The sequence below is a fragment of the Metopolophium dirhodum genome, chromosome 7, assembly GCF_019925205.1.
Source record: "Metopolophium dirhodum isolate CAU chromosome 7, ASM1992520v1, whole genome shotgun sequence".
Lineage (NCBI taxonomy): Eukaryota > Metazoa > Arthropoda > Insecta > Hemiptera > Aphididae > Metopolophium > Metopolophium dirhodum.
This window is the reverse complement of record NC_083566.1, coordinates 1,940,144-1,956,251: the sequence shown is the minus strand read 5'-3', so window position 1 is coordinate 1,956,251 and position 16,108 is coordinate 1,940,144. Positions and strand designations below refer to the sequence as shown.

Genomic DNA, 16,108 nt, shown 5'->3' with positions numbered 1-16,108 from the left:
AGGAATAAACTAGTGAATAGGTTCCACAAAATTATTAAATGCCGGATTTTGTATTTATGAGCATTGAAAGTAAACAATTCACTGCTCATAATTTGTTGCCAAATGTTTAACATGAGATATTGTTTTTCAGTTAAAAAATGTTAGATGAGTTAAAGTGACAAATGGAAAAAAATATTTACAGTTCATTTACTATGATAACAGAAATTAAATGTACGGCTAGGTTAGGTTATCTTTAGTGTCTGAAATATTATTAAGCAATTATTATTTAAATTTTAATATATGACAGCTAAAGAGAAGAAGCGAATATTGTAATACTTGTTGAATTTGATAGATCAAACAACATCAAATACTTAATCAAAAATATTGTTTTTTTAAAAGAATGTCATTATCAATATAATATGTTGATTAAACAAAATTGTTGCTTTCTGTAAAAAAAAAAAAATCAATTTAAATAATTAATATTAGTATTTCATTAAACTCATACCATAGAAGGATAATTGTTAATTGTTATTAGATAATAAAAATGGATAACTGAATTGAGACATCAACAATTCTTACACATTACATTTACCACTTAAACTCAATTTTAGTTTTTAAAATATTAAACAAATATAAATTTGATTAAAAGCACGTACATACAGAAAATGTTGTGATATGTGTTAAGCAGATGTTTTTTGAATGGTTGCTTACTTGTACATGTACAAATATTCTAATTGTCACGGATAGTATACGTTTTAGTTTTGACATACCACTAACTTAATGATGCAATAAGAGTTCTTAAATAAATTTGAGTTGTTTCTGAAAGTTTATGAGATAATTTTTTTTTTTCATTTAATTTCAGAGTAAAAAATTTACAAATCTCAAATAGTTGATTAATATAAGTACTAATTTATTAGATTAGAAGGGAAAATAATAGGAGAAAAAAGTTGACTTTACATAAACATTCTGAAAAATTCAAATTTATTTACAGAATTTTTACCCTATCATTAGATCAATCATTACATTAGAACAAAAATAGTTTAATTTAACAAGTAAAAACGACCGCTGCCATTCCTTTTAACAAAACTCCATAAATGACAACTTTTAGTTTAAGTGACTACTAATGACAAAATATATTCTGAATCATATAAAATATAAAAATACCAAAATAACTAATTTTTTAATATTGACCAGATATCATTAAATAGCCAATTAATTTTTATCATTTAAGAAAACTAGATAATATACATACTACTTAACTGTGACTTACAATATTATATTAATTTCTAAAAGCATCAATTAATAAATGTTAAATTAGTTCTTAATTTAATTGGTCATATACTATTGAAATTATAAAATATTTTTAAAAAAACATGGATGTCAGAATTGTCACTTATGGTTATCTATAAGAATAAATAAATTATGTTTTTGTTACAAAAAATAAACATAATAAAAATAAAATATAATTAAACAGATCTTAATAAAAAAAAATCAATTGAAACCATTAAGAAATTTTGTCTACAAAAAATATATGGTAAGATTCTGAAAACTAGTTTTCAATTTATAAAAACCTAAAAATTGTCTAAATTAAATTAAATTATAAAAAAACAAAAATATAACTTAAACATGGCAATAATAAACAATACCAAATTATTTCTCACACATTTTTTATGGGCAAATAATATACTTAGTTGTTATTTAGATATTAAAAAATATGAAGGAGAAATGTGAATAGAACATTGAAACTAGTGTATATTATACATTTTAAATCCTCAACATAAATTGTTTTAACTTACGATTTTTTTATAATCACAATTTACATTACGTCTACAAAGAACTCGCAAGGATTTCCCATTGCCATACGGAATGATTGTTGACTAGCTGAAAGATCAGTAGGTACATTTGGTGGAGCCATCACTTGAGATTTTTCTGAACCACTTGACTTATCCACAGTTGATGTTGCGGCAACTGGATTCTGTTGAGCTGTGCCGCCACTATGGTCACTCATAGCTAACCCAATCATATTTTGTTTCATTACATCTGATCCAGACCTACTACCACCTATAAAAATACACAATTAAATATATTACTGTTATCTTTAAATAGAGACAAAAAGTTATTATATAATATAAAAATTTTTATATATTATATAATAACTTTTTAAGGAACACAGGTAATTGATACAATCGTGTGATAGAAACAAAATGTCTAATGAAGGAAGGGCTGGCCAACTACAAGTAGAAACCAATCTCCTATAAGAAACAAACAGTTAATTGACAGATTTAACCTTGGTCAAAGTGTTCCTAACAAGCAGCTCCTACTGTATTACTAATAAGCAATAGCTAAAAAAAAAACAACAATGATTGGTACTATTGTTTTTTTCTCAACTATCTGTTACATAATTATTAATGATGCGACTACCCAGTCTATACTTTGGAGTATGGACTAATCTAATGATAATAATAGATTTATTGACACAAAATTAAAATTGTAGTAAATTATTATATGAAACAAGAAGATTATACATTAAAATATATACATTGGTTCTCTTTTCAAAAGCGAAGCTTGTGCTGAAAAGAGTTTGTGATACAGATTTGTATTATTGTTAATAGTCGTTATTAGCGATCAAGAAAGTTAGAAAATGAACAAGAACAACATAGTCTATAACAATATTTAAAGACTTCACAATATTTTAAGATTAAAAGAGAGAAAAAAAATATATATATAAATTAAGTGAGTGAATAGATCTATAAATAAAGATTGTTAAACAAAACATTATCTATACATTTAATAACTGTTAAAATAACTATTAAGATTATGCATAGAACCAAATTGAATGAACTTATATTTAGGACTTTGTGGTCCAAATACTGTTTTCATTTTAGGGACAATGACATTAGTGTTAACCTTAAAGCGAGTATTGTAGTTATGACATGGAACATCAATACATTTTTTCATATTATAAAGTGCTAGGAAAATATCCTTAGTGTATAATGATTTTAAATTGAAAATCTCTAGCTCATCATATAAATTAACTGTAGAAAATAATGTAGGTTTATTGAAAATAAAATTAAGTAGAGTGTTGAAAGTGACTTCAAGATTCCAAAAGTGAGTGTGATATGTTCCTCCCCAAAAATAAATTCCATAAGATATAATTGATTGAATTAATGCAATGTAAGTTAATTTATTAATTTTAAGTTAAGACTTTAGAATAGATTTAATGGATTTATATATATATTATATAGAAAAATGTATAGGTGATTTATTAATATAGATTAGGTGTACATCCCATTTTAGCTTATTATCAATAAATATTCCAAGGTATTTCAACAGAGTTTACTCTGTTCAATGCATTACATTTGCATACATTATTCTTAATATTGTTGTTAATACAATTATTGGTGTTAACAATGATTTTATAATTATTTAAATGTATAGATTTTTGAATACCGATGTGAATGTAATTAGCTTTTTCGCTATTGATCGCTAGTCAATTATTATTTAGCCAGCTTTTAACAATACAAAAACTTTCCTCAGCCATTTATTAAGAAGACGTTACCTCCGCATGGGATGTCTCTGTTTACATTTGTAAGATGAAGACAACAAATGTGTGTGTAGCTTCCTATATTTCGCCAGAATTCTATTAAGCCCCCTGGAAATATGTTTAGCCCCAGCGTAAAAGTTTACTGTATTATACATCTATATTATGTGAGAACTGAAAACATTTTCTATTATTATAGCAAATAAAAAAAAGGCTTAAAAATTATATGACTAGCGATAGATTTTCAAATCTATCATTATTTAATATTGAATAGGACTTTGAATTCTCAAGATATTCTTAATATATTAGACCAAAAAAGTAGGCGTTTAAATCTTATACTATAGTAATAATTTCCAATTTAAAATGTTTTTTTTTTAATATTTAATTCAAATACTTATTCAAATGATTCAAATTTGATAATAATTTGATGTATGGTAGTATATTATTTATTTATATTTTACTAAAAAATGGGCTTCTTCTTTAGTCCTTTTTATATTTTTTTCCTTTACATTTTTCTATAGTTATATTTGTAGGATATTTTGTTCTGTATCCGAATCAGTATAGCCTTTTTGCCAAGTAATTTGCAAGAAGTTCTGAGATACCACAAGAAAAAAAGGCTATAGCCCCCTCAAAAACATTCATCACGCTACGCCTATGCCAATCAGTGTCAACTACTTACATACATAAATTGAGATAATACAGTTGTATTATTTTGGCATAGTCTAATATAGTATATTATATATTTGATTTTAATTTTGAAAAATAAACCTGTAACTGTATAAGTAAAAAGTATAGTTAAAAAACTATTCATTATATGAAAAATTGTGTGTATGATATTCATAAATGCTTTACAAAAAATTAAAAAAAAATTTTAAGGGGATCTTGATTTACATTTTCAAGGTTTTTGGCTAAGGAAAACAGTTTTTACAACATATAATAGATTATGAAAAAACTTAAAAATTTGAACAAATCACTTGGTATAAAAATTATAATATTTAAGTAATAGTGAAATGTTTCTACTTTTTTTGTACTTGAACGATAAAAACAGAAATCATTTAAGGAAAAATCTTCTACACTTTTTCACGTACTCAAAAGCCAGAGTTTAACCAAATCTCCAACTGTTTTATGTTTGTATATCTAATTACTCATAATTCCTTTAAGTAAAACAAACGCTTAGTTTATAAACGAGAATGCAAAATCAATGCTAAAGATAATTGGTGAAAAAGGTTATTTTATAGCTCTTTACCTACCACAATATATCAAGTAGTTAAAAATATTGAACTGCTCCAAAGTGGGTTAGATGGTTGTTTAAATGTTGTTAATAATGACTAGCAAAATTGTTTTACCTAAACAATATTGTTTAATATGATGAATAATAAGAAAATTATGAACACGGACCACACGGAATACGGTATAGTAGTACCATATTTGGTCCCTAATATTTTTTCCAATGATAATGATTTGTTAAAATATAATATATTAAATAACCTATGGCAAATAGCCATATAAATGTTAGTCAAAAACAATTTTCTAGTCCAAAAAGCTTGAAAATGTAGTACAAAGACCTCCAGTATGAATATTTTAATTAATAATTATTTAATATTTATGTACAACAGTTTCTAATGCACAATCCTAGTTAAGCTCTAATTTTATATTTATTTAATAATATTCTATATTATTTTAGTATTTCTACAAATAATATATGTTTGTGTATAAGTGGAGTGGTTACAATACTAAGGAAAATGTGGTAGAAAATTTTTTTTTTTTAATTGGTCATTAAGCCCGGCAACTATGGCCATTAGCTGTTTTGTTTGTTTATTTGTAGGGGAGGATACTGTTGGTTGGTAAACACGTGTGAGTAGTTTTTGGCAGATTTTCAAGTGGGCACCCGTAGGTATCTGCCATGCCCGGGTGGGGGATGGCGGCACTTGTTTTCCGGACACCGTGACTTGTCCGAAGAAAAATGCCGCCCATGGCCGAGGAATCGAACTCGGGTTGACTGCGTCGCAGCCGACGCCTTAGTCCGCTCGGCCACTCCGTCCCCCGGTAGAAAATTTATATAATGGTTAAGAACCAAAAAAATTGCATTATTGTAAAACTTACAAATAAGTTCTAAAAAAAACGAATTAAATATGGTGGAATAAAAATTTACCTGAACCACTTTCATCTTTATCAAACAAATAACGTGGAGGTTCGCCAGGGTAATTAAATGGCATTGGTGAAGAGTTTGGATTAAAAGTTCCTGAGTATGGCATATCCCAGGCACCACGACTAGTAACACCAACATTATCAATTGGTTCACCCTCTATTTTCATCTGTTCCATACCTATATTAAACATTTAATTTACTCTTAGAGAATTTAAACAATGTTAACTTTTTTATAATAAAAATATACCTGCAGAAAGTAAATCACCAAATACATAATAACATTGTTCAGAAAATGTAGTTTTATTAACAGTATGTTTGATGTAACCAGCTTTCAGCATGTGCGATGCATATTTCCTTGCTTCTCTACGATCCTGAAATCCATCGACATGTGTCTCTAACCATTCAACTACATCAACACCTAAAAAAAAATATTTTTTATTTAGTGAACTAAATTTAATATAATATAATTCTACAAACCAATAAAAGAGTTAGGAATAACTATTTTGAGCCACATTCTGTCCCTGATCTCTAAACCTGAATCAGATCTAGCCATAGCTCTAACAATACTCAGCATGTCAGTAGTACGTACATCCAACTGAAGGTCTTTGAATGCATTAGCTGAAATAGCATTAACTGTAAAAAAAAATGCATACATTTTTTTAACAATAATAAAAAAAAAAAACAATGATATAAAACATTAACACACTTTCTGTTTCTGCCATTGTTGACACTAGAGAAGAACTAGTAGATGTAACTGTTGATACAGATGGTGGTCGTAGAGGATAAGTTTCTCCTAAAAATTATAAATCAATAAAATGTATTTAAGACTAAAAAGTAAAGTTTAATTATACCTCTCATTGCAGCAGTATGAGCTACCCATGCACCAGGATCAATAGGTCGAACTGGTTCGGTTCGAGGAATAGTAAAATATGATTTTGGATTTGGATCCCAACATTTTGCAACAACTAATTTAATTGGTCTAAATTAAAATACAAACATAATAGATGTTATTCATATTTTTTATTGGAATAAGTAGAAATGAATTGTATTATAATATGTTTTTCTTTTTACAGAAAATGTAATATTGTTTATTTACCCAGGTGTTTGCACTACATCTCTTAAAACGCGAACAGCTTGATCATTTGACATATTTTCAAAATTGATATCATTAACTTGTAATATCATATCTCCCGGTTCAATTCTACCATCCAAAGCTACTGCACCACTAAAATTAAAATATACATAGTATTATAGTTTGATAATTGATATTTTAATAGTTTTCACAACATTTTTTATGGGTATTTGTTTTCTATAATCTATTTAAAATTTAAGAAAGTGTACTAAATACTTATCACATAATAATTTATAAATTTTACCCTTTCATGATAGATCCTACATAAATGCCACCATCTCCACCATTATTACTTTGTCCAACAATTGATATTCCCAAAAAATTAACAGAATCCATGTTCAAAGTCACAGTAATTATATTCAATGACATGCTGGAATCAGTAACTGATGAAAATGATGATGTACGACACATTCCTCCTGGACCAGCAGGTCTTTGGTGTCTTTTACGCCGTTGTTGAGTTCGGCGACGACCACTACCTGCTAAACGCTGCCATTCTGTAAAAAAAATAATTATGAAAATAAGATCAACAATTAAAAGTGGACATTAAAAAATAATATCTTAGGTCTTATGCCGGAATTTTTTTCAGTATTCCAAATTTAAAATGGTCAATTACTTAAAATCAATTTTTATTTCAGAGATTACAGATTTTATAATGTAACATGATATTCTATGAATATTTTAAATCAAGTTCAAGACATAGTTCATTTTACTATTATTATTATTATTTTTTATATCTAAACATAAACATTAGTTATTAATGTCTAATAATTTGTTTCTGTATATTTCTATTTAAAATCCACGTTAGTATTCAAATTCAAATTTCGGGCAAGTACCTAGTTAATAAGTTATAAATATTTTAAGTTTATATGAACAGAGTAGTGGACCAATATTTTACAGAGTGCCCTAGTGCCATTCCACTCAGTTAATTAAAACATCAAATAATTATGTTTTAAGTTATAACTAATTAAATACATGTCCGAGATTCAATAGTTTATACCAACATCATATAACTATTGATAAAATATTTTTAAAAATATCAATAGTTTTTAAAATAATAAGTGTTTATAATGAAAGAACACCTTGTAAAATCATAAAATGTCTGATAAAAATTAAAAATTATGATAATTTACCACTTGAAACATTAGTAGCTCGTCCGGTCGTTGTAGTAATTCGACTTGAAGCATCATCCTCGTCAGATTCTAAAAAGCTTGTAGTTTCTAACTCTGAGCTCAGCATTGAAGATGAACCATAAGGTCTGTGTTGTTTGGGATGACCATTCATACCTAACCCATTATATTTAAGAAACTTTGGATTTGTTAGACGATGGTGATTTTCACGAGGCATGTGATGGTGTCCAGGACGTATAGAACTTGATATTGATGATTCTGTATCAGTACACGTTCCAATATCTTCTTGGTGTATTCGAGATACTGTTTTCCCAGCTCTAATAATCATAAATAGGAACTCATTTTAATAAATTATAATGTGTATAGGTACCTAACAAAAAAAGGTTCTTTAAATATATTTTTATAGAATTATATAATTAGTTGAATAGTATTGGTTAAAATAGCATTATATATCTTTATTTGTAAAATATAAGATATAAAATATAAACATAAGAAATGTGTAAATTTTTAGTGATACTAACTGATTATCGCCTTGTGTCCTATGTGTATGATGACCAGAATCTGTGCCTTGGGATGTTCCATCAGAGATATTACTACCTTCGGCAGCAACCAACTGAAATTAAATATAAAAATAATAAGTTTAAATACCTACTATAGATTAATATATTTTTAGGAAAATGTAAACATATTAATTATAATAGAAAGGACTTAGGTACAGATAAAATATAAATCTACCCATGAAACAACACGGCCGTTAAAACATGGCAATGGAGAATCATCTTCAACAATTTCTTCTTTGACAACTCTGAAATAAAATTTAAGAAAATGTCAGTATAATAAGTGCAAAAGCTTAATTATTAAATACTAAAAATTAATTATATTTGTAGGCAAGTGTAAGTATAACTTAGTGTTTAATATCTGTAAAGAATAATAATTAAGAACTAGTAAATTAAACAAAATATTGTGTAATCAATTAATTAATTTCAAAGGTTTAATAATAATTGTATGAAACAATCTAGGTATGTACCTACATTGTTAAGTTAACAATAACAGTGGACAACTCGGGAGTGAATACGTAATTAGTATAAGTTATAATGGTAGTATAACATTACTATCAAAATAAAATAAGATAACAATTGTATCTATCTGCTCGATTACATGACATGATAAGTTTAGAAAATGTTTATTTTCTCTCCAACAATGCCAGTGAGAACTTTCTAGTTCCATTTCTACCCCCTAACTCCTGGCTACCGTTAATTGAACAAATAAATAAATAAATAAAATGTCTAAGGGAAAAGAATACTCTTGGACGTTTAGAGAACATCAGTCGATATCGAATGAGATTTTTCATAAAATAAAAATTTACGAGTGGGAACTCAATCCAAGTCGTTGATGGATTGTCCGTGGCAAGCTGCCAAGATAGTTGGGATTTCTATAGAAAATAGAAATATAACTTGACCAAAGTGGGTTCTGAGACAACAAGATTAGACGACTGTGTTGGCGACTAGTCCGCGGGGCAGGTGTTACTACGACAATGAATTTAAAATGGCCCAAAAAGGTCCAAAAAGGTGAAAAAAAAAAAAAAAACATCGGGATAATGGTAAACTATCGATGTGCCTTTTTGCGACACCGATTTGGGCGAACGAATGTGCTTATTGAGTAGCCATATAACATAATAGGAAATAATTGTCGCCGTCAGCACTCAGCAAACGACGAGCAAAACAACAACAACACGGTTGGTTCTTATCACTAACCCAAAGTCGTCGTCCATAGACTTGAAGAAAAACTTATAATTCGGCCGATTGAGGACGTTTTTGAAATCGGCCAACGTGACCTTGTCGGCCGCAATCGGCAGCTTGACGAGGTACGGCGTGTCCTCGTCATCGATGTGATAGATCACTTTGGTCTCTTCCATTGTCGGTCCGTATTAGGACTGTAATACGCAACACACACACGCACGACACACGCACTAGGCGGCGTTATCAGCGCAGATCCACAGCGGACGTTGTTGCCCCGTGTACGTAGATTGTCGTTCGCGGCGCCATCATAAAACGCGAGCTAATCGCCAGATCGGCACCCGGGAACGACGAGTACACGACGTCTCGTTTGTTATTGTTGTGTTTTCACCCGGAGCGAACAACGCACAAGCATACGCACAGACGGACGGACGGGACGGGACGGGAACGACGACACATAAATAATCTTTAATAAAGCACTGGGAGCTCTGGACCTCTCTCCCCCCCCCCACAACCCGCAACCGCACCCACAGCCGTCAGCACCGTCACCCCCACCGACGTCACTGTGCTGCTCCCGGTATGCGGTCCGCGACTCGCGAGACGCCGCCGAATGCCGATAGGCCGCCTGAATTGATTAGCCGAGACTCCGAGAGCACCGAGTAACGACGAGTGACGACGGTCGACGAGTTGATTGCGGCGTGCGGTCTGAGTGCTACACCCTCGCCATATTGCCCACATTGGGAAATTGCCACTTGGGCGAGTTGGGATTGCGGACCGTTCTCCGCGACGGAATGCCCGAATCAAATATTTGATTCTAACCGGGAAATAGGAAATGGGATTCGGCCATTCGGAAGTACGTCGTCACATGCAATGTACAATCTGGAATCTACATTCAGAGTATTCAGACATTCTATATAGTATTCTACAGTAGATTATTGTTCAGCGGTAGAGATAGGATGTTGACGATTTTCGCATAAAAGTGCTCAGATTTTATTCAAAATATTTCACATTTTTTTTTTTATAATCATTTAAAGTTCAAATTTTGATAAAAGACATACAAATCACAAAAATTTGCAAATTATTTTGAGTTGGAAATTCTTAAACATTTTTCTTAAGATTTAAAAACGTAATACAAGATTCCTTATAAGTTATAATGTTGTCTACTATTGTCTCCCTTTATAAAAAAAAAAAAAGTCTAAGAGAAAGTCAAATTACATTTTTATGAGCGTTTGCAGAAGTTCAAATTTTTACAACATTGGATATTCACCCGATTTCTTAACTAGCGACTTTCTTAGTTTGTTATAATAACCGTAACCACTTGAGATTTATATTATAAATGTTTATTTTATCAATTCTTATACTTGATAAAATTTTCAAAATATTTTGACTATTGTTTTGAGCTGTTCACGGAAATTTAAATTTAAAATTTTTTTCTATAAATATCAATATAATTGTATTTATTGGGAAAAAAAGCGTCAAAATGTAATACGAGGCTTCTGACAAATTGCTTAATTAGCAGTTAAAAAATATTAAAAATACATATAAGTACAATTTTTTTTTATAATCAAAGTTTAAATTTTGATAACATTTATCTATTTTAAATTTTAAAATGATTTTGTAGTTCAAAATTTATAAAATTATCAACTTTTATAGCTGAGGGATGAAAGCTTACAACAAGGTTCCACGTAAGTAGGTTATTCTGTAACCAAAAAATTTCAAAAATATAAAAACCCAGTTTTTATGTTAAAATTTGGAGGAAATTACATACCTATTAAAATAATCAAGAATAACGATTTAAGTTATTTTGATTTATTTAACTTACCGGCAACTGCGTATGTCCTACGGATACAAGTATATTAATAATAATAAATAGGTAATAACAATATAAAATATAAATATAATATAAAATATCCACACTGACAAACCGTCACCGCTCAGAATCGTTTTTCGTATCCAATGATATTTTTTTATGTCCGTCATCACCATTTATAGGGCCAGTGGCGTGGCGAACTTCATTAACTTATGAGGCACAATAATTGATATTAGTAATTATAAATACTTATATAAATAATTACGTATTTACTTAAATGGTATAACTGAGAATGATTGGCTTAGTCTTAGTGTGTATACTTAATAAATTATTTAATTATTTACTATATGTGAAATGCCCCTAGTCTCCAGGACACCCACCATCCTTAGCTGAGGCACGTGCCTCAAATAAAGTCCTTCGTCACGCCACTGTTTTGATGGCAGTAAAACTGCTTCAATTTTCTTCAACAGTATTTTGTTCGATGGGAAAGTGAGTCTAGTTGGTGCAGTCAGGAAAAACTATATAAAAATAAAGGAAAAATGGGAATTTTTCAACAACATCGATTTTGGTTTTTGGTGCAACTCTAAAAGAAATTACCGTATATACATGACATTTTCAATGGTTGTTTATATTTATATATTGATATTAGTTCTTTTATTATGAATGTCAATAAAATATTATTTGTTGGGTAAAAAAGCTTGAAAATTTAATACAAGGCTCCTAATATATACGTAAGAATCACGAAAATGTTCAAATTATTTTGAATTAGAAATGTAATACATTAATACAAGATTTCTTTTTAGTTTGTCTACTTATAAAAAAAAAATATCTATAAGAAATTCAAATTCAATTTTTATGAGCGTTTGAAGTTTATATTTTGACAATATATTTTCCTAGGCATTGGATATTTACTCGATTTCTCATATAGCAATTTTCTTATTTTGTTGTTATTCGAAATTTCGAAAACAAAAAACCGTAGACACTTGAATAATTATCATATGTTTATTTTATCAATTCCTATACTTGATAACATTTTTAGAATATTTTGCCTCGTTTTGAGCTTTTTACGGACATTTTCAATTTTCAATTTTTTTAGTTTTATTTCCTATAAATGTAAGGTTCCTGATATATTGACATATTGTTACTTTTGCAGTTAAAAAATATTAAAAATACATAGGTAGGCACAATTTTTTTAATAAGCAAATAATTTTAAAATGTTCAACTTTTATAGCTAAGGATTGAAAATTTAAATCAAGTTTCCACGTAAATGGGTTATAATTTATAAATTACTTTATTCATATTATTAAATATACTTGGTAATATCATAGGCTAACTGACCGTCTTACTCAGAATCGTTTTTCTTATACAATGATATTATATCATTCAGGGGCGGCTCCAGGGGGGCCCTAGGGGCCGCCCCCCTAAGCTGAATTTCTAAACTATTTTATACTGTCAAAAACAAAAAATTACAAAAAAAAAATCATCGAAATTGTCTGAAAAGTGACAATTATGAATTGCCACGTCACTAACCATTTCACTGGAGGAGCCGCACCTCATATCATCGAATTCAAATTTAACTCCATTACATCATTGTTCCATGATAACAGTGACCCACTAATTGTATCCTACTGTACAGCAGAGCGACACCGCATACTCACCTTTTTCTTCACGTGCGACAACTTTTGCCGACAAGTGTTGGCAACACTGACGATAATTTTATTATGTTGATACCATGTTTGCACCAAAATGTGTGATATATTTTGAATTTTAGGTTAGTGTTGGTCCATGCTCTATTCAAAACTTTACCGTCAATCCGCCATATACTGCTGTTGTGATTGCCGGTTGTTGAGTTGTTTTTCTTTTCGTTTCGCTTCGCCATCCGGAAAAAGGACTTCCGCGTTGGACGTGACAATAGCCACTTCGATTATTTAATTTTTCCGTAAATTATTAAATACACTATACTACACAATGGGTAAGTATTTTGTTTTTAATTCTCATGACACATGGACACTTGTAGTCATGTTTCTTATAGATTTAAACACGTTTCCGTGTTTTTTTTTTTGAATATTCCTTATAATTATTTTGTATTCATATTTTAGGTTTTGACCGTGGTGGCCGTGGTGGTGGTCGAGGAAGAGGTGGTGGTGGAGCTCCTCGATTTTCGGGAGGCGGAGGACGTGGTGGTTTTGGCGGTGGTGGTCGTGGTGGCGGCGGTGGTCGAGGAGGTGGCGGCGGTTTCCGTGGACGAGGTGCTGGTGGTCGTGGTGGAGGTGGCCGAGGTGGTGGTGGAAGGCCATCTGGAGGACCTGGAGGCTTCAAAGGCGGAAAGAAAGTTATAATTGAGCCTCATCGTCATGCTGGAGTCTTCGTTGCCCGTGGCAAAGAAGATGCACTTGTCACCAAAAACATGATTCCCGGAGAAACCATCTATGGTGAAAAGAGAATTAGTGTTGATCAGGTACATAACAAAAACAAAAACCGACTTTATATATTTAAGACATAACTCAATGTTTTTTTGTAATTCCAGACTGAAGGAGACAAAATTGAATACCGTGTATGGAATCCGTTTAGATCAAAATTAGCTGCTGCTATATTAGGTGGAATTGATGAAATCCATATGCCACCTGGGTCTAAAGTATTATATTTAGGTGCTGCTAGTGGAACGACTGTATCTCATGTTTCTGATGTAGTTGGACCTGTAAGTTTTTATAATAACTAAATTATATGATTCAAATTTCTGAATGAATTGATCATTTACAGGAAGGCCTTGTTTATGCAGTAGAATTCTCACACAGATCCGGTCGTGATTTGATTAATGTTGCTAAGAAAAGAACTAATATCATTCCTATTATTGAAGACGCACGACATCCACATAAATACAGAATGTTAATTGGAATGGTAGATACAATTTTTGCTGATGTAGCTCAACCTGATCAAGCTAGAATTGTTTCAATTAATGCACAATATTTTTTAAAGAACGAAGGTCATTTTGTAATATCTATTAAAGTAAGTCATTATATTTATTCTGAATTTTTATACTGAGCGTATTGATGATTTTTATACTTTTTTTAGGCAAATTGTATTGACAGTACAGCTGAACCAGCTGCTGTATTTGCACAAGAAATCGAGAAACTAAAAACTGATAAGCTGAAACCAACTGAACAGCTTACTCTGGAGCCCTATGAAAGAGATCACGCTGTTGTAGTTGGCGTATTTAGACCAGTTCCAAAGGGAAAGTAAACTTCAACTAAATGATTTTTAAATACATAACAAGTTTTTGTACAAATACTCGATGAAACCAATGTTTTTACTTAAAAAAAATAAGTATTTTTAAGCATTTTATTGCTAATAAAAATTGGATTATAATTTTATAATATACAACTAATTTGTATTTGTTGATCTTTGATAGTGTTTATATACTATAATATCTCTATACCTATCTCTATTTTCTATACTATAATATGTAACATAAATTAATTTATTAATTTCCAATATTATTTCTTATTATTGCTGGCACTTGTTTATTATCATACTGCCACCTTAATATTTGTTTTAATATGAATTTATAACATTTGTAAGATGTGAAACTTAATACTGTACTACAAACATGTCTGGTGAAACTGCGCACATTCACAACAGTAAGGCTGCATTAGTCGCAGCAAATGAGACTGCGCAAACTGCGACACTTTTCCATTGTGAGTTTTAACCAGACTTATTTGGAATAAAGTATACACAACATACAATATAGCAACAGGCCAACAACATAATTACAATATAATAAAATATTAAAAGATGTATAAACCTTTTTCAAAATTTGTCTATACATAAGTTATCAAGAATCGAGATACAAAGAAATATATCATAAAAAGGCTTGATCTAGTCATGCAACAACAAACAAATACTAAATTATTGGACTTAGGGAATTAATACTTTCAATCGTTTTGCTCAAAATGTTAAATTACCTTCCAATTTCAAATTACAATCAAATTAATTTAGTGACATCATTTGTATGTAAATATATATCTGTTTTCAGTTATATTTATTTGCCAATTTTAAATATTGTGTTTAGCCGGATTAATGGGTATTCTGGTTTGTTTGTAGTCTACCACTGGTTTTTATATAGAGATATCGATAAATATATAAATATAAAAATAATAATATATTTAATAATACACATTACATAAAGATATTAATAGCAAACTGTTATCTAATTACAGCAATTTATTTTTATTATTTTTTTTACATTATTAACACCTAGGTATATTATATTAGGTACAATATGAATTGACATCTCCTAGAAAATATTCAAATATGTTGTCTTTGTCAGATACTACCAGCACCATATTCTGCTATAGATATCAATATGAATAAGTCCATTTTCATTAAAAACATAATATAATAGTATTTTCCTCATACTGAATATTTAAGTTTATTTCTTTTGCTAACAATTTGAACTTTGATTAAAACAAAGTTTGATAGTATTTTATTAGACTGTATTTATTGTACTTATTTTATTAGTTGTAGCAGACTGTCCCGGTGTGCCACCTATAGCACAGTGGGCCGCTACCAGCTTATAAGTATTGGGCAGCAAGCAAAGATAATTATATGGCATTTATTTTTTTTGTATTATGTTAT

The 16,108-nt window shown here is 29.9% G+C and overlaps 2 protein-coding genes across 3 annotated transcripts; one reads left to right on the top strand and one right to left on the bottom strand.

Annotated features, from left to right (window-relative positions):
• Positions 1 to 328: 328 nt before the first annotated feature.
• LOC132948614 (segment polarity protein dishevelled homolog DVL-3) lies at positions 329 to 10,167 on the bottom strand. Of its 2 annotated transcripts, XM_061019162.1 has the most exons (13): positions 9,682 to 10,167; positions 8,663 to 8,732; positions 8,449 to 8,540; positions 7,931 to 8,244; positions 7,045 to 7,294; positions 6,765 to 6,893; positions 6,520 to 6,647; positions 6,375 to 6,461; positions 6,146 to 6,301; positions 5,916 to 6,086; positions 5,673 to 5,846; positions 1,776 to 2,040; positions 329 to 425 (listed from the first exon to the last, which is right to left on the bottom strand). In XM_061019162.1, exons 1-12 carry the CDS (start codon positions 9,840 to 9,842, stop codon positions 1,796 to 1,798), a joined length of 1,977 nt encoding a protein of 658 aa, XP_060875145.1. In that variant the 5' UTR covers positions 9,843 to 10,167; the 3' UTR covers positions 329 to 425; positions 1,776 to 1,795. The 2 variants fall into 2 exon arrangements, with proteins under 2 accessions (XP_060875145.1, XP_060875144.1); XM_061019161.1 differs by having other exon boundaries at positions 329 to 2,040; positions 9,682 to 10,166.
• A 3,075-nt stretch (positions 10,168 to 13,242) lies between these two features.
• Positions 13,243 to 14,872, top strand: LOC132948618 (rRNA 2'-O-methyltransferase fibrillarin). Its single transcript, XM_061019168.1, has 5 exons — positions 13,243 to 13,445; positions 13,573 to 13,931; positions 14,001 to 14,171; positions 14,234 to 14,479; positions 14,546 to 14,872. The coding sequence occupies exons 1-5, from the start codon at positions 13,442 to 13,444 to the stop codon at positions 14,711 to 14,713; spliced, it is 948 nt and encodes a 315-aa protein (XP_060875151.1). The 5' UTR covers positions 13,243 to 13,441; the 3' UTR covers positions 14,714 to 14,872.
• Positions 14,873 to 16,108: the final 1,236 nt, after the last annotated feature.

Bases quoted from the DNA above. Each gene is read 5' to 3' on its own strand.
- LOC132948618 (XM_061019168.1), top strand. The intron at 13,932-14,000 runs GTACATAACAAA...TTGTAATTCCAG, and splicing joins AGAGAATTAGTGTTGATCAG to ACTGAAGGAGACAAAATTGA. The intron at 14,172-14,233 runs GTAAGTTTTTAT...GATCATTTACAG, and splicing joins TTTCTGATGTAGTTGGACCT to GAAGGCCTTGTTTATGCAGT.
- LOC132948614 (XM_061019162.1), bottom strand. From the start codon at position 9,842: ATGGAAGAGACCAAAGTGATCTATCACATCGATGACGAGGACACGCCG. The intron at 8,733-9,681 runs GTTAGTGATAAG...ATTTTATTTCAG, and splicing joins TCTATGGACGACGACTTTGG to AGTTGTCAAAGAAGAAATTG. The intron at 5,847-5,915 runs GTATATTTTTAT...TGTTTAATATAG, and splicing joins TGGTGATTTACTTTCTGCAG to GTATGGAACAGATGAAAATA.